Source organism: Odocoileus virginianus, chromosome 21 (genome assembly GCF_023699985.2).
Source record: "Odocoileus virginianus isolate 20LAN1187 ecotype Illinois chromosome 21, Ovbor_1.2, whole genome shotgun sequence".
NCBI classification, from domain to species: Eukaryota; Metazoa; Chordata; class Mammalia; order Artiodactyla; family Cervidae; genus Odocoileus; species Odocoileus virginianus.
This window is the reverse complement of record NC_069694.1, coordinates 24,216,029-24,237,356: the sequence shown is the minus strand read 5'-3', so window position 1 is coordinate 24,237,356 and position 21,328 is coordinate 24,216,029. Positions and strand designations below refer to the sequence as shown.

Sequence of the window (21,328 nt, the reverse complement as noted above, 5' to 3'; positions counted from 1 at the left end):
ACTAAGGCCGTGCTGGAATTAATCTTGTTGGTAAAGTGCAGCAAACACTAATACGATATTGGCACAGGTGATCATCGGCTGCCAAAGTGGAAGACATGTGTCAGGGGACAGGTACCTATGATAGACTCACATCTTCTTCACTAATTGCTGTTGTCGCATCGGGGTCAACCCATGGACCACTGCTGGCTCCTTGGCCCACACCTTTACTGAGCCGCTGCCAGCTTCTCTTATTTAGTCAGTGATTTTTCTTGGTTACGTTGTGAGATGACTCACGGAGTTTCCTGGCCCAGAATCATCATTCAGTAGCGTTCAACCTGTGTGAGCATCTAGTGTGTGAGGAGGTACCAGGGCCACAGACTGAGTGACCTCTCAGGAGTTTGTGCCTCCTGTTATCATCCTGGCGCCTCAAAGTGCTGAGATGTTAGTATGCCAATTTAATTTTTATACCTCCTGAGCTTGTCACTCCCTTCTCTCCAATGCCTTCACCGTAGATCCAGCTGACATCAGCCCCTGTCTGAACTCTGGGGATAAAGAGCTGCTAATTGGACTTTTTGTTTCTAGGAACATACCTTAACTTCCCTGCTGAAAATTGTCCAATTCTTATCTTGCTCCTCACCTCCTGCAGTTCAGCCTCCTTGGCATCCTGCCTCAGATGTGTGGAGATCTGCCCTCGGCCTCCTTACCCAGCTTTCCTGTCACTCTTCCCCTTTTGCATTTCATCTTCTAGGTGACTTAAATGTTTTCTCTTCATTTCCAGGCCTCTGCCTCACTCCCCCCTGCTCCCTATCCTGAGCCCTTATCCTCTTTAGCAGCTCCTGCTTGTCCTCCAGACTGAGTTGATCAGGTCCATGGGCGGGCTTCTCTGATACAGCCCACTAGTACCCTTCCCTGTTGATTCCACACCATCATCTGCTTTCCTTTATTCTGACACTCACTGAAATTTCTGTTCATGTGCAAGATGCACTCTTCCCAATTTTAAAAAATGCATACCTTCTAAATTGTCTGGTTCCCATGATACATATTAACAATTCTGCACACAATTCTAGTGTGTGAGTGGGGATTTCCTCACTCCAACACCAGATGTTAATCAAGTAATCTCCAACACCAGATGTCTTACAATTCAACTTACTTCTGATACTTTCTTCCTGGAGATAGAGCCAGATTCTACATGACAGCCCCTTCCTGGCCCCCAACTTCAGATGCTACTGCAACTATAGGTTGTCACCCATGCTTCTGACCAATGGGCTACAGACTGGAGTTTCCAACAAACCTTTACTTGGGTTCAAGTAATTTGCTAGAGCAGCTCACAGAACTACTAGAAACATATACTTACTAGATTACCAGTTTTTAAATAAAAGGATTTTAAAAGAGCTATTAATAAAATTCCTAGATAGCTTACCAAGACTGAATCATGAAGAAATAGAATGTATGAACAGATATATAACTAGGAAATTGATTCAGTAATCACAGACCTCCCAAAAGAGACAAGCCTAGCAGCAGATGGCTTCACTGGTGAATTCTGCCAAATATTTAAAGAACTAACACCAACCCTTTTCAAACTGTTCCAAAAAATTGATGTGGAAGAAACACTTCCAAATTAGGCCAGCCTTACCCTGGTGCCAAAGCCAGACAAAAAATCAAAAGAAAATTACAGGCCAATATTCCTGATACTCACAGATGCAAAAATCCTCAACAAAACACTAGCAAACCAAATCCAAGAGCATATTACAATGATCATACTCCATGAAAAAGTAAAATTTATCCCTGGGGATGGAAAGGTGAATCAATACATAAAAATCAAGTAATATAATATTCCACATTGACAGAATTAAGGATACACACCTTATCATCCCAATAGATGCAGAAAATACATTTGACAAGTTCAATACCCTTTCAAGATGTATACTGCCAACAAACTGGAAATAGAAGGAAAGTATGGAGAAGGAAATGGCAACCCACTCCAGTAATCTTGCCTGGAGAATTCCATGAACAGAGGAGCCTGACAGGCTATACTCCATGGGGTTACAAAGAATCAGGCATGACTGAGCAACTCTCACTCACTCACCTCAACATAATAAAGGCAATATATGAAAAGGCCACAGCTAACATCACACTCAGTGGAGAAAATGGAAAACTTTTTCTCTAGTATTAGGAGCAAGACAAAGATGTTCACTCTTGTTGAGTATTCTTAATACAACAATAATAAAGAAACAAAAGTCTCAAAAAGCAAAAAAAATTATACCACCAAACTCAAATTTTCACCCTAATAGCACGAAATCCCTTTCAGTTTATCCAAAGTCAAAGCATTATTAAAAACACACACACACACACACAAACCCTAAGACTTACCTCAAAACTTACTGCTCCATTGTGGTCCGTATCAAATGCATTGAACAGAAAATGCGCATATGTTGTAGAGTCTGAAATGTTGGAAATAAAGTAATGATAAGTTAGCATTTCAATATCCTACAAAAGACTGAGATAGCATGTCCAAGCCTCTTTTACTCAGGAGAATATACTTTGACTTGTGGTTTCTTCGCTTTCTTCCTAGCAGCCCGTCCTCTCTCAGTAGAGGGTTGTAATTTGAGGTTTATAGGCGTGAGTTACATATAGAGACCAATGGTGACAGAAGCTCTCTAAGTTTCTGGATGGAATTTCTCAGAATACACAGGAGTCTTGGGTGATGCTACTGACACTGGGATGAGTAATGTTACCTTAGGTGGGTGTGAGGCTTAAGCGAGACAAATATAGAAATTGATTAGTGCTTGGCAGGGACTATCTCTAAAAGAAGTGAAATAAGAAAATACTAATAATGAGCCACAGATGAATTGCTATTATTGGTGGTGTAATTATTAGTTCATCATTTTACAACCCAGATAAGGATACTGGGATTCAGAGAAGTTGAAAGACTTGCCCAAAGCTACACAATCCATTAGCAGTAGAGTGAAACGTCACTTAAGTCTTTCTGACCAAAATGCCATGCTAGCCCATTGCCAGTAAAGTTGCCTGATGAAGTAGAAACGAGTGATTTAGGAAGTTTCTGTGGCCATGTTTAAATGGATTGTGTGGTCCTAAAGTTTCCCAGTTGCAAGCAGTGGGGCGCTCCTGCTTTGCCTGGGTCCTGGGTGGGATTGAGGCTCTGGGCAGTGGTAGACAGCTTGTCCTAGGGTCACACGATGCCTAAGGACACTGAAGTTCTCTGAAATCCAGCACTTCCTCTGAGTTTGCTTCTAGTATGTTATTTACCTCTAATTTTCTTTCCTTCCTCTTCCCTTTTTTCCTTTGTCTCCCTAATCTCTGAACTTTCTCCCTTTTATTTGAAATGTATTATACATATATATATTTTATTGTCTTCTTTCCTTAGTGCACAATTTTCATTTTTAAGTCCCTCTGTGCTTGACCCTTGATCAAATTTATGTGATTATTTTAAATGTTTCATCTCACGGGTTTTAGCCTTTTATCTTAACCTTTTTTATATTAAAAAATAGTAACCTTTTGTATCATTGGCTCTAGCCTTTTATCTTCTGTTTAAAATCGCATCTATTTCTATTTTATAACTTTTATCCTTTATTTTTATTGGGATTTCACAAAACTTCTGTTCGCCTTTTACTTTATGAATTGCCTTTTGAAGGCTGTCAAGAGACTAAGCCATAGAAGCGGTAGAGAATTGCTCTCTCCAGATAAAGGAGGTCAGTAGTCAGGCAGACTCCTCTCCTACCTTGCAGGCATCCGTGGCTTTTGTGGGCATTGTTTTTCCTGACTGCTTCACCCCGCTGGTTAACTCTCTTGAAGGCCATGTATTTCATGAGGTAAACTGTACACTCAATTTCTCAAAATAATGGTGACATTGTTTTTCATCTCTTACCTTTAAATTTGATATGGTGATTTAGTCGCTAAGTCACGTCCAATTCTTGCGACCCCATGGACTGTAGCCTGCCAGGCTCCTCTGTCCATGGGATTCTCCAGGCAAGAATATTGGAATGGGTTGCTGTTTCCTTCTCCAAAATATGATATGAGGAACCACTTATCTTTAAACATATGAATTAATATGTTTTCAATGAACCAAACAGACACCACAATTGGACCTAAGTAGTACATGAAAGGACTGTAAGTAGAGTGGATGTCCAACTAGTGTTGACGGGTTGCAGGGAGAAACCCTTTTGGGTGTGGAGCCAGGATTTTAATTGCAATCAACTTAGTGTGATTGTTGGGAAGTTCCATTAGAATTATCAAGAATTGTCAGGCTATTTTTTTTTTTTTTAATTTACGAACATGTTCTGCTCTCAGCAATATTTTACATAGACTTCTTGAACTATTTAGTGCCGTATGGAGAAATGAGTTGATAGATGGAATGTAATAGTTATCTTTGGGGTAAAAAAAAAGGGATTTTGCTTATTTTAAATGAGCTCATTAAGCAGATATTTTGTTACTTTATATAGTCAGGGTAAGTGCCTTTACCTTAGCAAGCAGAACTCACCATGAATATAAGGCTCAGAACAAACAATACTGGCAATTTTTAAAAATTTAAAATGCCAAGATAACATAGGCGTATAATAATTACCATTCTTTTCAGATGGGGTTGTTTAGTTTAAACCTTGACCTAGGGGACCCACACTCTCAGGGTTTGCCCTAATGTGGTTCAGAGGACATCCTATTCCTCTAAATGTATCTTGGCAAGTTTCCTGGAAGTGAAGCCAGTTTTCCAGCCTAGATAGGAGATACCAGGCGGAGAGATGGTATCATCTCTCAGATGGCCCGAATTTGAATCTCAGCTCAACCAACTATTAATCACGTGGCCACAGCAAATTGTTTAATCTCTATGTAACTCAGTTTCCTCACCTACACAATGATAACAATGTGTACTCCGTAGAGTTGTCATGAAGACATTAAATAAGATACTACATGCAAGTTCTTAGAACAGTCTTGGGCAAATGTTAAAAGTTCACTAAATATGTTATCATTGTTATTCTTTCATAGACTGGGCACTCTCACTTGAACCATCTCAAATAAATGTGATCTTTGTTTTTATAGATTTAATATAGTCCATCTGAAAAAGTTCCTATTTTGTGTGTGTGTGTGTGTGTGTGTGTGTGTGTGTGTGTATGAAATCTCTATTGTGAAAGGGTCTGAGCTTCTAATTTAATGGAACCTCACGCTCCAGTTTTCCCTGGTAACTCAGATGGTAAAGAATCTACCTGTAATGCAGGAGACACAAATTCAATCCCTTCTGTTCCCTGGAGGAGGGAACAGCTACTCACTCTTGTATTCTTGCCTGGAGAATTCCATGGACTGAAATGGAGATACATTTGTGAGCTACAGTCCATGGGGTCGCAAAGAGTCAGACATAACTGTGTGACTAACACTTCATGCTCAGTGAAGACTAGTATCATTATGTCATGAAAAGCATTGAGGTTCTGACAAAGCTTGAATTTCTTCAGCAGGCATTTGAAGATAGTGAAAGTTTTTAAAGAAGGAGAATGATGCTGCTAGCTTTAATGGGGTGAGAGGAAAGAGCTAAGGCATTGGAAGTGTCTGCTGGGCATAGAAATGGATTCTGCAGAGAAAAAGGAAACACAAAAGGATCTCAGTCTGATTTCATCTGACTATGCTCTTCTTAAATACTCAGTAAACATCTGCTAAAAGGATGAGTAACTGGCATTCTGGAGTCAAGATTTCAGTACAGTTTGGGCTTCAAAATATGTAACAGTGGTCTTTGTTCTTCCTGTATGACCTGACGTGTCTCCTTTGACCACAACTCCTTCCAAACAACGAAAACAGTTACTGAATTTCATATGCTGACTTTGTTCAGTTTCTCATACTTTTACTTGTGAAACTGAAATTTTACAGATGAGGACAAAATTTATGGAGTCTTAGTCTAGGAAGTGACCTTCCATACCATTTAGCTATTTATCTACATTTTAAAAAAAATGGAAAATGGGTGTAGGTAATGTTAGGGATAGTAGCTGTGGTCAGCTAGTTAGCCAATGGTAGAGTCAGTGATGAAATCAAGACATTTCAACACTTACTCTTATAAATAAAGGATATTAGGGAATTCCCTGGTGGTCCACTGGATAGGATTTCAGGTTTTCACTGCTGAGGGGCTGAGTTCAATCCTTGGGGGAAATTAAGACCCTGGAAGTCATGTGGCACAGCCTCCCCACCAAAAATAGAAGAGAGAACGTTAGACTAGAAAGAAAACTTGAGGATTCTTCTGTTCCACATTTGGTAAATGAACAACCTGAGGCCCAGAGAAATAAACTGTTTAAGTTACACATCTTGGCACTGGCCAAGTCTATCCATAAACTCAGGACTCTTCTTAGTCTAGTGCCTTTAACCCAACCCAGACCACAGTGATAATATCAACCAATCCCTTGGTTGGAAAGGCCACTGATACACATATTTCAGAATATTTGAACAAATGCACTTGGTTATCATGTTCCAGGTCTGTGGGTTGAAATTAATCTGGTTGATTTCTTTCTTCCCACCACCATCCCCCACTCCCACCTGAATTCATGCACATGATACAGAATTAGTTCAATGCATTTGGATATACAATTCAAGGCACTGTGACTGCAGTAAGGAGGGTTCACTTCCTACATGAGTGGTAGTTTCTGTTCACTATGTCCTCTATAAATCACCCGGAAAATTCCTAGAAATAGAAGTGTATTCAGTGGATGCAGTCATTTGGGAAAAATTACTTAAATCTTTATATCCATAAAACTCATCTAAATGCCTCAAGTGCCTTACACAGTGGATGTTCAATAAATACTTGTTTAGATTCTTCTGACTGAAACTCATTCCTTCAATAACTGTTGATCAGGTGCCTCATATAGTCAAAGTAAGTGCAAAATTCCTACAACACAAGCAGGGGTAAACCAGGAGACTGTAAGTTTCACGAGCTTTAAAAATGCCTTAAGAGCGTCTAAGCTAAGGCTTCCCTGTAGGAGGCATTGGAAAACATTGCTGCAATGATATAGGTAATGCGGTTTCCTCTTGGCTTGTTTTATAGGAGACATACTTTATCCCCTACAAACAGGAAGCCTCTGTTCAGTTCAGCTGTGCTGATATCCAGAACTCCAAACAAGTTGTGCTTGGTAAACCATCCTGCTAAGCCGTAGAGAAAACTCAAGAGCCTGACACAGTGTAAATTGCAGGAGATTCTGGCAATAAGACAAAGTCTCTTCCTGGAGGAAATGGTGAGACATTGTGATTTATGGTCCCATCATTGCTACGACTCCTAATGAGAGACATCTGTTGCTTTCAGGCCATCAAACTAAATAAACGACTTCACACAAGTGTGAGGATGTCCTAACAGGGATTTGACTGCCACCAGAGAATACATTCTTTCTTAGGACATTTTCCCTTTCTAGCAGCACTGCAAGAAACAATTTGCATGCATGATATTAATTTTTAAAATTACAAGTCATCATTCTTTAAAATATTTCATTTTCTTCAGTAATGCTGGATGCTTTTAGATTTATGCATTCAATTAACATGAATATTCAAAGGATTTTTAAGAGTGCAAAAGTGATTTTTCCGCAAATCCCTTTGGACTTTGTAACAAGATTCCCTTGCAAATGATTATGCTTAAGTAGATGTTCTCTAATGTTGAAATGTTATTTTTCAGATACAGATACATTTTTAATGTGAAGTTGTATCCAATTCTTAGTATGTAATAACTTTCATTTGAGATAATCAAAAAATAGCTAAAAGATTTCCATTTGTGCTAAGGGCTTTGATATTAATGCCTATAAATACATGGGCAGACAGTTTATAGTAAACATTATTCTTTTAAAAAATTCCATGGTTTTTAATAATTTAGAAATATGTATTAAACAAATTATATTCTAAATTCATTATTAATGCAGGCAATAGACCCATTACAAGCCTGGCATCAGACTCAATATCTGTCTGTGGGTGGTTGGTAACAAGATGGGCTGGGGGGAGTTGTCACCCATGACGTATGCAAATTCATGTAATAATGGGTCACTCCTTGTTTTCTCAGAATTTTTATTTAATTCTTTTAAAAGTCCATCTTAAGGGAGAATTTTTATTTTGATAACCCATGCACAAAATTGTCTTTAACCTACCGAAATACATAAAGCCAAAAGTGAATCGAGTTTTTGTATGAAATAATTAATATTCAAGTGTTGTATCCATTAAAAATGCCTTTGCAGGTATCACCCTATGATGAGGTAGATGCCATTCACTTATCCACACATTCACTCTTTTTTGCAATATTAGTATGACTATTTGTCCCTCGGTATTCTATGACCTGTGGATATAGCAGTGAGCAAAACAGAAAAAAAATTCCGTTCCCTTGGAGATGACATTCTAGTGGAAAAAGAGACAGTAAACAACAAAAATAAATAAATTATACATTATTAGATGCTCTTGAGAGCTAAAGAGAAAGCTAAAGCAGGAAAACAGCGTGGGGGATGTCTAAGGGGTTGAGGTTGAAGCCAGGGTGGCCAGAGGAAGCCTCACCGAGAAGGTGGCATTTGAATGAAAGCAGAGGTGATAAGATATTGAGATGGATGTTTAGGAGAAGAGGGATTCCAGACAGAGAGAAAAATGAATTCAAAGGCCCAGAGGCAGGACTTCGCTGGTGGTCCAGTGGTAAGGGCTCTGCCCTTCCACTGCTGGGGGTATGGGTTTGATCTCTGGAGGGGGTGGGGAATAAGATCGCATATGCTGGTGCAGTGCAGTCAAAAATTTTTTTTAATAATAATGAAAAAAATGCTCAGAAACAACAAAAGCACTGGTGTGCTGGAGGAAGGGCAAGAGGCCAGGGAGGCTGGAATGAGGTGAGCAAAAGGGAGGGTTGGTGAAGGACGAGGCAGAGAGAGAACAGGAGACAGTGACTGTGGCTTTTGCTCTGAGTGGGTGGAAGATTCTGGGCAGAGCAGTGACGCAACCTACATTTTAGCAGGATAACTCTGGCACATGTGAGAATAAACCGTGGTGGGGGAGTAAGAAAAGATGGGTGGGATCAGAGAGACTACCTCGGAGAACACTGCAGTTATTTGGGCATCAGATGACAGTGGATCTTTTAAGTGGGAAAGAAGTAAAAAGATGATGGCTGGGAAATGGATGGATTTCTGTGCCCCTTGGTTTCCACGTGTATGAACAGGGAGAATCGGAACTAAGGTTGTTGGGAGGTGATGGGTAACACATGCCAGGGCCAGACAGGTATTAGATGCCTGATGAATGGCGGCTCCTTCAGCTCAGGTTCGGTTTATCTGGACCGATTCTTTTTTATGTCCTCCCTGTCATTCAGCTGGTCTAATTGTGCCTACATTGTGTTCTCATAATATTATGCTGTTAACTCCCGTCTTCACATTTACTTTTCATGCTGGCACTGCCCACATGCAACACTAGGCTCTACCATTCTTTGGGACCAGCTCTTTTCCCTGATGTCATCAGCACCCAGCACACGGCTGGAAACATGCAAGGTGGCAGGACAAGTTGGAGAGGGGCATCCTGCCGAGTGAGCAAAGGGGAGGCTGCAAGTTCCACTGGCAAATGTAGCTCTCTCTAACAGGTGCACATTGTCATTATGCTCTCTTTGTTTTCTTCCCAGTTAAAATAATGTCTAGAGTGGTATTGATTTTCTTAGATGCGGGGGGAGGGGTGATAGTGAAGAGTTCCTGAAACAGAGAGGCAGAGCAGAAAGGAGCAGCAGAGAGCCTAGATAAGACTCCAGAAACATTTGGGTTCTAACCTGGTAGTAGTTAGTTGCTCAGTCATGTCTGATGCTTTGCAACGCTATGGACGATAGCCCGCCAGGCTCATCTGTCCACGGGATTCTCCAGGCAAGAATACGGGAATGGGTAGCCATTCCTTTCTCTAGAGGATCTTCCTGACTCAGGGGTCAAACCCGAGTCTCCTGCACTGCAGGCTGATTATCATTTGAGCCACAGGGGATTCTAACCTAGATCTGCCATTTTAGTGGATGTATGACCCTGAGCAAAACATTTAGCTTCTCTAAGCCCCAGATTTCAGATCCAAAAAATTGAGGATAATTACACTTTCTAATTTTGAAAGTTGGGAGAATGAGATGTTGTAACGCATGTGAAAAGCTTTGAGGCTTTCAGGACCCATCCATCATAGTCAGAAAGTGCCATGCATTTGAAGGATGTGGCAACAGGCACTCAATAATACTACTTGTATTCAGCTGAAGAGTGAACTCTCAGATATTTGATAATTTGTAAGTAACTCACTTTTATGATGTATTAAGAATCACATGTGCAGCATGCTGTGTATTAATTTTTGGATGTAAAGATGAAAACTGTAGAGTCATGCCATGAAAGATTAAACCAAACTCAAGACTGCAAGCATAATTCTAGCTGAAATTACGTTCACTGGTTCACATTTGTACCTACCTCCCTGTGGAAAGAACTGCGAGTAAATCTCCTTGAAGGTGTCCTCATTAACAACCCCGCTGGGACATTCCTAGAGGAAGTGGGAGAGAAGCGATATGAGCAAAGTGTTCATAAAACGGATTTTTCTGCACATTTTGAAGTCGAACTGTCTACTGTGCAGAGCTGAACCAAGAAAGTTATCCATCCATCCATCCATCCATTATCACAAAAAGAATAAAAGTGCACTATAAACTTCTCTTTGTTCCAGTTCTCATAGGATGAAAAAAAGTTGCTGATGTAAAAATCCTTGCATAGTATCAGCATCACAGCTTGTCTGACACATTAAAAAACACACGTTGTTTTTTAAGAACATGTATATATGTTATCAATGGGTAGGAGGACATTTGTTTTTCATTCAGAGAGAACACTGCAAGAGGTTTCTGATATGGTCTTGACTGGACCTTCATGTCGTGTCCTCTGCAGATGTGCTGGACACACATCATCTTTAGTTTAGTGTGGAAATGGTGTGCTCTCTTGGGTCTAAGGTGGCCTCACAAGCCTCCAGCAGGAATAACTACTAACTTCTGTTAACAGATTGCTCCGGACTGCATGATATCAAGGGTAGAAATAAGTCACTTGAGCAAGGAAAGACCCCAAGATTTTTTAAGTTCTGAAGAAGAGGCTGTAAAAGGAGGAGGCCTGAATGTAATGAATTTCCACCTTTGTCCCGTGGTTGGAGTTACTTAAGACTGATGGATACTGATAGCAGGAACACCACTAATGTTGGATTATTGACTTGATGGGGCCAGAGAGCAAAGGTACTCCTCTGAAATTGAAATTTTCTGTAAAAGGAGCTGAAATCTAGAATGTCATCCAAAGTGAAAGTGAAAGTGTTAGTTGCCTAGTCATGTCCATCTCTTTGTGACCCCATGGACTGTAGCCCACACCAGGCTCCTCTGTCCATGGAATTTTCCAGGCGAGAACACTGGAGTGGGTAGCCATCCCCTTCTCCAGGGGATCTTCCCAACCCAGGGATAGAATCCAGTCTCCTGTATCGCAGGCAGCTTCTTTACTGTCTGCGTCACCAGGGCAGCCCAATGATCCATATAAGGTCTGCCTTTATGCTGAGGTGAGGACTAATCAAGGGGACTTGACGCTGATGTAAGGGCAAAAAAATGCTTTCTCTCTTTGGAGTTTCAAAAACAATCTGGTCAGGAATCTGAACGGGAGAGATCCCTGGAACAGTGAAGAGGGACAATCACAAAGTAACTTGACATCAAACCACACGTGGGATGCTAACTATACACCGAAGGTGGGGAAGTGATAAGTCCTATCGGGTCCTTCTGAGTAGCTTTTCGGGAACAGGCCCATTTTCCGTAAGTTCCCTCACTTCAGTTCTCACAGAGCCGCCCAGGCTACCGGCATTTCCAAGATTCACTGGGGGAGAATCAGAGGTATGCTAATTCCCCTGACGTTAGACATGGATATTCTGTGTACTTTAAATTTGAGGCTGTTTCTGGGATCTTCAAAAATCATCTGTGGTCTTTAAAAACTCTTAACTCTTAAAATCATTGTTCTCTCATGAATAAACTTGATGTATTAATTTGATGTTTCCTTTTTCTAATAACTCAGTTACTCACGACTGTCACGTGCTTCACATGAGGAATTTTCTATTTTCTTCTTTGTTGGTCTGAAAGGTTGTACCTTTGATACATTAACACAGCTTCAAATAGTAGTTGCCAATGTGAAGCTTGTGTTTACAGGCTTGTTAATGTGTATTTTTCCCATTCGGTTATTATAATGGCATAGACATCTCCATTCACTGAAAAGGAAGTAGGTTCTGTGGTCAAGTGCCTTGTTACTTAGAGATCCAGTGGAAAAGCTGGAATGTGAACTTGAAACTTTCCAGATTGTCACAAGGTTTTGTATTAAATAAGCCTCGTGGAAATAATGACCCTGAGGACCTAAAGCAAAGACAGCCAGAAACAAATTAGGGAAAAAAAAACAAACCCAAGCAAGCAAATTATGATGTTTACTTTTATATGTCAATTTGTCTGGGCCATGATGCCCAGTTATTTGGTCAAACATTATTCTGGATCTTTCTATAAGGGTGTTTTTGAATGAGATTTACATTTAAATTGGTGGATTTTGAGTAAAAGAAATTACCCTCCAGCATATGAGTGAAGTGAAGTAAATACTCAGTGGTGTCCAACTCTTTGCGACCCCATGGACTGTAACCCACCAGGCTCCTCTATCCATGGGATTCTCCAGGCAAGAATACTGGAGTGGGTTGCCGTTTCCTTCTCCAGGGGATCTTCCTGACCCAGGCATCAAACCCAGGTCTCCTGCATTGCAGGCAGACGCTTTAACCTCTGAGCCACCAGGGAAGCATATGAGTAGGCCTTACCTAATTATCTGTAGACCTGAATAGAACAAAAGGCTAATCTCTCCAGGGCAAAAGAGAATTTTCCAGTCTTGGGACCTGATAGGCAACACTGGTTTTTCTTGGTTATACAGCAGATAGCCTTTGAACTTGAACTGCAATTCCTTCCTGAGTTCTTGAATCTCTAGCTTGTCTCTCTCTTCCATCAGATTCTGGACTGGCTAAGCCTTCACAATCATATGAGCCAATTGTTTAAATAAATAACTTTCAGTATATATACACATCTATTGGCTTTGTTTCTCTGGAAAATCCTGACTAGTACATAAATAAATGAACAATCGAGAGTTACAACTCCAAGAGGAAAGAAGATGGTGTGTATATAGTTCATCACTCAAAAGTTTTGACTAAATGACTTTATTTAGTTGGCAGCAACAGAACAAATTTTAAGAGCAAATAAGCACTTTGTAGTTAGACCCTCTCATGCATGGAAATTGTGATTTATTGGCTATTTATCTCTGAGCCATCTGCTGGGGATAGTGAGGAGAGAGCAAATGGATGGCTGTCTGCCATCAGGTGGTGAATATATGCAAGGTCAAAACTAGGCACTTGCCTCAGAGTTCAAATGACTCTAGCAAGAGACAAAGATGGGAAATGATGGAAAACCTGCAGTTAGCGAACTTGTCAGCTGTCTTTAGTCTTTAGATGCATTTGATAGATATATCTTATAATGTGAATTGAAATGCAGAAATTGACAGTCTCATATGTGTTTGCTTTATGTTTAATCATATGTCTGGGTCAGACGAAATCCTTTCTCTGCCAACTGAAAACTCCCGGTCAAGTTCTAGGGTGTAAGACACAGCAAGCTAATTTGTCTTTTTTCATCTTTTATTTATTACATTGATTGACAGCTTTAGCCCATACACACTGTAGGCCTATTATTCTAGGAACTTTTCTAAGAAATTAGGCAGCAGTAAAAATAAGTTATATGTCTTGTCTTCATGAGACCTGCATCCAGTTGGAAGAAGAAAGGTAAAAAATAATAAATAAGATGATAAAAATAATCCAGAAGTGAAAACTAACATCATGACATCTGGTCCCATCGTTTCATGGCAAATAGACGGGGAAAACAGTGGAAAGAGTGACAGACTTTATTTCTGGGGGCTCCAAAATCACTGCAGATGGTGATTGCAGCCATGAAATTAAAAGACGCTTACTCCTTGGAAGGAAAGTTATAACCAACCTAGATAGTATATTAAAAAGTAGAGACAATACTTTGCCAACAAAGGTCTGTCTAGTCAAGGCTATGGTTTTTCCAGTAGTCATGAATGGATGTGAGAGTTGTACTATAAAGAAAGCTGAGTGCAGAAGAATTGATGCTTTTGTACTGTGGTGTTGGAGAAGACTTGAGAGTCCCTTGGACTGCAAGGAGATCCAACCAGTCCATCCTAAAGGAGATCAGTCCTGGGTGTTCATTGGAAGGACTGATACTAAAGCTGAAACTCTAATACTTTGGCCACCTGATGCGAAGAGCTGACTCATTTGAAAAGACCCTGATGCTGGGAAAGATTGAGAGCAGGAGAAGGGGACAACAGAGGATGAGATGGTTGGATGGCATCACTGACTCAATGGACATGAGTTTGGGTGGATTCCGGGAGTTGGTGATGGACAGGGAGGCCTGGCATGCTGCAGTTCATGGGGTTGCAAAGAGTCGGACATGACTGAATGACTGAACTGAACTGAATTGATGATCTTCTATTTATTCAAAAGAGTTCTTATGGGAAAGCAATACATTTTACTACCTTCAGGTGAAAAAGATTAATCATATTTTTTAGGATGCTAGTGACTTACAAAGCAGTACAGTAGCTTATTTTCTAACTCTTCCCTTACCAGTTTTATGGATTCATTTCTGCACAAAAGAGATATCTCCACCTCTCCATCAAGAAGAGTTTGACCTGCCCATGCATAGAGCTAAGTGTAAACCAAAAACAATGTGCCTGTGTTAGTCATGTTAACTTTTGCCATAACAAACAAGATCCTAAATACATAACAAATTTAAAAGAATGCAGTATATTTTTGCTTGTTTAACAGGAGTGGTAGTACTGATCTGAGTTATTAAGGGATGTGTGTTCAAACTACTACACAACTGCACTCACCTCATATGATAGCAAAGTAATGCTCAAAATTCTCCAAGCCAGGCTTCAACAGCACACAAACCAAGAATTTCCAGATGTTCAAGCTGGATTTAGAAAAGGCAGAGGAACCAGAGATCACATTGCCAACATCCGTTGGATCATCAAAAAAGCAAGAGAAAACCAGAAAAACATCTACTTCTGCTTTATTGATTATGCCAAAGCCTTTGACTGTGTAGATCACAACAAACTATGGAAAATTCTTAAAGAGATGGAAATACCAGACCACCTGACCCGCCTCCTGAGAAATCTGTATGTAGGTCAAGAAGCAACAGTTAGAATTGGACATGGGACAACAGACTGGTTTTAAAATTGGGAAAGGAGGACGTCAAGGCTGTATGTTGTCACCCTGCTTATTTAACTTATATGCAGAGTACATCATGAGAAATGCCGGGCTGGATGAAGCATAAACTGGAGCCAAGATTGCTGGGAGAAATATCACTAACCTCAGATATGCAGATGACACCACCCTTATGGCAGAAAGCAAAGAACTAAAGAGCCTTTTGTTGAAAATGAAAGAGGAGAGTGAAAAAGCTGGCTTAAAACTCAACTTCAAAAAACAAAGATCATGGCATCTGGTCCTATCATTTCATGGCAAATAGATGGGGAAACAATGGAAATAGTGACAGACTTTATTTTTTGGGTCTCCAAAATCACTGCAGATGGTGACCACAGCCATGAAATTAACAGACACTTGCTCCTTGGAAGAAAAGTTATGACCAATCTAGACAGTATATTAAAAAGCAGAGACATTACTTCATTGATAAAGGTCCTTCTAGTCAAAGCTATGGTTTTTCCAGTAGTCATGAATGGATGTGAGAGTTGGACTATAAAGAAAGCTGAGCGCAGAAGAATTGATGCTGTTGAACTGTGGTGTTGGAGAAGACTCTTGAGAGTCCTTTGGACTGCAAGGAGATCAAACCAATCAATCTTAAAGGAAATCAGTCCTGAATATTCACTGAAAGGACCAATGCTGAAGTTGAAACACCAATACTTTGGCCACCTGATGTGAAGAACTGACTCCTTGGAAAAGACCCTGATGCTGGGAAAGATTGAAGGCAGGAGGAGAAGGGGATGACAGGGGATAAGATGGTTGGATGGCATCACCAACTCGAAGGACATGAGTTTGAGAAAGCTCCGGGAGTGGGTGATGGACAGGGAAGCCTTGTGTGTTGCAGTCCATGGGGTGGCAAAGAGTTAGACATGACTTAGTGACTGAACAACAACAATATATAATTGTAATTTGTGAGATTTGGGGGAATGAAATGCTTTTAATTTCTTTTTTGAGAAATGATTGCCTTTAGTTCAGCCAGGACCTCTCCACCTTCTTCCTTACCACATATACTTTAGTCTGAATATGAATGGCTAGACACTAAAGTGCTTTGGGAAAAGTCCCAGATTTTAGGACAAGTTAAGTGAACTACTCCATCAAATGTTAAGTAGCTAGGATTTCCTGGTGCTGTGCTGGCTGGTACATTAATCTGTTAAGACCAGCGAGTTTCCATCAGTGCTTCTTAAACCCTTCACAATCATATGATCATAATGTGATAAATGTAGAGTGAGATTTTCTTAGCATGTGACTGCCATGCCATTTTGTCATTTGGTAAAGAGACACTTGCCCTGGGGCCTTGAGTTCCCTGTTGGTCCTACTCAGCTGCCTTAGGTAGTGCTATGAGACATGTGGCAAGGTACGTATAAATGTACTGTGACTATTTTGCTACTACTAATATCAATACTAGTAAGTGAGAAACTTTTGTAATAATAATTAGCATGATGATGGTGATGATGATAGCAATGATTATGATGATGATAAGTTAATACATTGTGTTAAATGCTTTTCCTGGATTTTCTCATGGGAATGGATAGATGCTAGCATTACCTCCATTTTACTGATGAGCAAACTGTTAGAGAGAAACTACCCACGTTCTTATAATTAGAAAATAGCAGAGCCTAGTCTATTGGCCACAGAGTTTGAGGATTTAAGCAACTTCAGAGCTTAAATGGGTTTCTCCTGCTCTTGAAAAGTAGAGTGCTCTTATAAAACCTCCTGAAAGCGGAAATGGCAGAAACCAGAGACGCAGTCCCCATAAAGCTGAGATGCTCACAGACACAGTTCAAAGCGATGGGGGCTTGATGCTGAGATGCAGAGGGTAGTTCTTGGGGGAGGGAGGCTGACGGTGCCCGTTGGTGCTTGGGGTGTGCTGCCTCTGGAGCAGCTAACTGTCAAAGGAATGCTGTATGCTATATTTTGCTTTTTGCTTTGCTACTTAAAAGTCAAAATTCTCTTCAGATTTCTTTTCATTAGCAAAAATAGGGGCTAATGTAGGTCTTTATCCCTAAAGCAGGGATACCTGTAATCTAGTCTAGTGGCATCATTTTTAAACTGAGGAGACTGAGTTTGAGGTTATAGGAATTGCCCGTAAAGCACACGACGGGCTGCTGAGCCTTACCTTGTATCTGGCTTTCCTGATGTCTAGCCTGATGTGTGGCCATCACAGACACCTTCATGTCCCTATAATAGCTGGTGCCATTCTGTCGGGAAGCATTTAGAATCAACTAGTGAAATGCTTATGCTCCTGGGCTCTGGCGTGAGATAGAAGAACTACACTGAACCTCTCTTCTACTTAAAAACTGCAGAGCTTCAGACAAACATTTCCTCTAAGTCCCCTTGTTCTCCTGTGTAACGTGGGGGTGACTATTGACTCTAGAGGGCTGTTATGAGGATGAATAAGATAATTCCCCATTATGTTTCCATCTTAGAACTCGTCTTTGCACATCATATTTGATCATTAAATGTGAGCTGTCAGTACAATATTAATAACCTGGAATTTGGTAAACAGAACTCCATTATACAAACAGTGATTATAACCTCAGCATGGCTAAACTAGGGTTAAATGATATCCACCAAAGCAGTTGAACCCAGTAGAGTGCTGGGCTGATATAATGCAATGAGCCTACAAAGCAGATATGAGTTATGCCTCCCTGTCTAGCTTTATAAATTGAATCTGCTCTCTCTAATATCATCAGAGTTTACCCTCAAAGACAGGGGAACACTGCAATTGTAAATGACAGCTGAGAAGAATAAAAGGCCACTATACTGGAAGTAAATGTCAGAGGAAACTCAGGAGCCTTTTATTCATTAAAGAAAAGTTTTCCCTACTAATGTTTAGCGGAGTACATTAGAAATACAGTAATCCATGAAAAGTGTTGGGAATGGGGCTTTGCAGAGAGATCCATGTATGCATAGGAAACTGCTAAAGAAATGCTTTTTTGAGGTGCATTATAAGTCCTTACACTTTTACCTCTTCAGAAAGGCTTTTAGCATTTCCTTGAAGGTTGTCAGAACTCTGATAGAATGCTCTAGAAATGGTTGTAGTGCTATGCAAATCAGATGTATTCTGTAGCTAATATTTGTCCACTCGCTGGCTGAAATCTCTTCCCATAAATCATTGGGGATCCAAAAAGAAGAATTAGTACAAAAATATCATGGGGAAAAAATGAAAACTAAAAGTCCTTGTGAAATAAATAATTCCTTGGGGAGCCTTTTATATCATGTTTTTAAAGCAACTATTGTTTTTCTCAACCCTCACATCTACTCCTGTTGCCAAGGAAGGCATCCATGTGCTTAAGTTGAAAAGCTTGGGTTTCTACCAATAGACGTGTCATGCATCCATATTTTGTCCAAAGACTACTCTTTTGGTTATTCTTTCTGACAAAGAAAGTAGATGACACCTCTTTAATAAGTAGCACAGCATACTATGTGCAAAACAAAGATGGGACATTGGGCATTTTGTCCAGGGAAGAAAAAAGGGAGATTAAGCTCCCTCTCCCAAGTAAGTAGAGCATCTCGTCCTTCTAGCAAGAACTGATAACAAGCAAGTTGGCAATTCTCAAAGGAAGTTATCTTCTTAAGCAGGACATTTGTCAGAAACCACACTTAAAGTGAGCCAGCTATGAGTTCATAAGGAGAAACCAGAAAGCATCTGGAGCACTTAGCAGAACATGTGGAAACAACCCATGAGATACACAGAAAGGCAATCGACAGACTGAACAAGGCAAGAACAGGTGTCTACAGGGCTATTGATCAACAATCTCTCCCTCCTTCCAAACCCATGGGAAAAGGGTACTTCACGGTCCCTAATGGTTTGCTGGGACCAAATAACAAGCTATCCAATGAATGGAAAGCAGAAGGGACACTCTAATACTCTGATGTATAAGGAGAAATATATGTTTCTTCTGAGTTTCCATTTCTAGCACAGAGTTTCTAAACTATGAGAGAGATAAAGGTATCCCTTGTTATGTTAACAAGGTAATTGTTGGATCCCATGCAAGATCCTCTTGACGAAACTGAAAGAGGAGAGTGAAAAAGTTGGCTTAAAACTCAATATTCAGAAAACTAAGATCATGGCATCCGGTCCCATCACTTCATGGCAAATAGATGGAGAAACAGTGGAAACAGTGGCAGACTTTATTTTTGGGGGCTCCAAAATCACTGCAAATGGTGACTGCAGCCATGAAATTAAAAGACACTTACTTCTTGGAAGGAAAATTATGACTAACCTAGTTCAATTCAGTTCGGTCGCTCAGTCGTGTCTGACTCTTTGTGACCCCATGAGTCACAGCATGCCAGGCCTCTCTGTCCATCACCAAGTCCCGGAGTTTACTCAAACTCATGTCCATCGAGTTGGTGATGCCATCCAGCCATCTCATCCTCTGTCGTCTCCTTCTTTTCCTGCCCCCAATCCCTCCCAGCATCAGGGTCTTTTCCAATGACCAACCTAGACAGCATATTAAAAAGCAGAGACATTACTTTGCTAACAAAGGTCTATCTAGTCAAGGCTATGGTTTTTCCAGTAGTCATGTATGGATGTGAGAGTTGGACTATAAAGGAAGCTGAGCACTGAAGAATTGATGCCTTTGAACTGTGGTGTTGGAGAAGACTCTTGAGAGTCCCTTGGACTGCAAGGAGATCCAACCAGTCTATCCTAAAGGAAATCAGTCCTGATTATTCATTGGAAGGACTGATGTTGAAGCTGAAAATCCAATACTTTGGCCACCTGATGAGAAGAACTGATTCATTTGAAAAGACCCTGACATTGGGAAAGACTGAACACAGGAGAAGGGGATGACAGAGGATGAGATGGTTGGATGGCATCACTGACTCAATTGGACATGAGTTTGAGTAAACTCCGGGACTTGGTGACAGACAGGGAGGCCTGGACTGCTGCAGTCCATGGGGTTGCAAAGAGTCAGACACGACTGAGAGACTGAACTGAACTGATCTGAACTGATGCAAGGATGGGGGATGGTTGTCAGGGGAGCCAACCATGTGGTTAGAGGGTTAGAATGTTCAATCCCAGTCCTCTGACCTCCAGGGAAGGGAGAGGAGCTGGAAGTTCAATTCAATCACCAATGGATAATGATTTAATCAACCATGCCTATACCATAAAGCCTCCACAAAATCCCAAAAGGACAAGTTCAGAGAACAACTTCAGGGCTGGTGAACACATTGAGATCTGGAAATAGTGGTAAGGTAAAGATATATTTAAAATTCATCTGAGGACGTAATGTGTATGTAACATGTAAATGTATATATTTGGTATAACATTAAGTGAATGACAAATCTAGACAGTGTGTTGGAAAGCAGAGACATTATTCTGCCAACAAAGTCTGTATAGTCAAGGCCATGGTTTTCCCAGTGGTCATGTATGGTTGTGAGAGCTGGACCATAAAGAAGACAGAGAGATAAAGAATTGATGCCTTTGAACTATGGTGCTGGAGAAGACTCCTGGGAATCCCTTGGATAGCCAGGAGATCAAACCAGTCAATCTTAAGGGAAATCAACCCTCAGTACTCATTGGAAGGATTGATGTTGAAGCTGAAATCCAGTATTTTGATCATCTGATGCAAACAGCTAATTCATTGGAAAAATTCTTGATGCTGGGAAAGATTGAGGGCAGAAGCAGAAGAAGGTGTCAGAGGATGAGATGGCTGGATGGCATCACTGATGCAATGGACATGAACCTGGGCAAACTTCGGGAGAGGGGCGGGACAGAGAACCCTAGGGTGCTGCAGTCTATGGGGTCGCAAAGAGTCAGACACAAATGGGCGACTGAACAGAAACATGGAATTCTTGCATATGAATCCAACTGCTTATTAATTATTTACTATTTTACAAAGTCATAGCTTAAAGTGCTTAAAACTACTTTCAGATTACCACATGCACTTTATCTAATTATGACAGTTAAGATTCCGGTGACTGGAGTCCCCCACATCAGATATAAGTTCTCTTTATGTAAGGATGCTTAAGCAAGTTGTATTGTTTGATTGCATTATATGCTAAAGCTGTATCATAATTGTTTGCATATATTTAAATTTAGGAAAGTGATTTT

At 40.5% G+C, this 21,328-nt stretch overlaps 1 protein-coding gene across 5 annotated transcripts in view; it reads right to left on the bottom strand.

Moving 5' to 3' along the window:
- KCNIP4 (potassium voltage-gated channel interacting protein 4) overlaps positions 1-21,328 on the bottom strand; it is a 1,244,828-nt gene that overhangs the window by 12,135 nt on the left and 1,211,365 nt on the right. For all 5 annotated transcript variants that reach the window (XM_070452097.1, XM_070452100.1, XM_070452099.1 and 2 more), the window contains exons 3-4: positions 10,386-10,455; positions 2,350-2,420 (exon numbers count right to left, since the gene is read on the bottom strand). In XM_070452097.1, the coding sequence (XP_070308198.1) occupies positions 2,350-2,420; positions 10,386-10,455 (141 nt within the window). The remainder of the gene's footprint in view (positions 1-2,349; positions 2,421-10,385; positions 10,456-21,328) is intronic.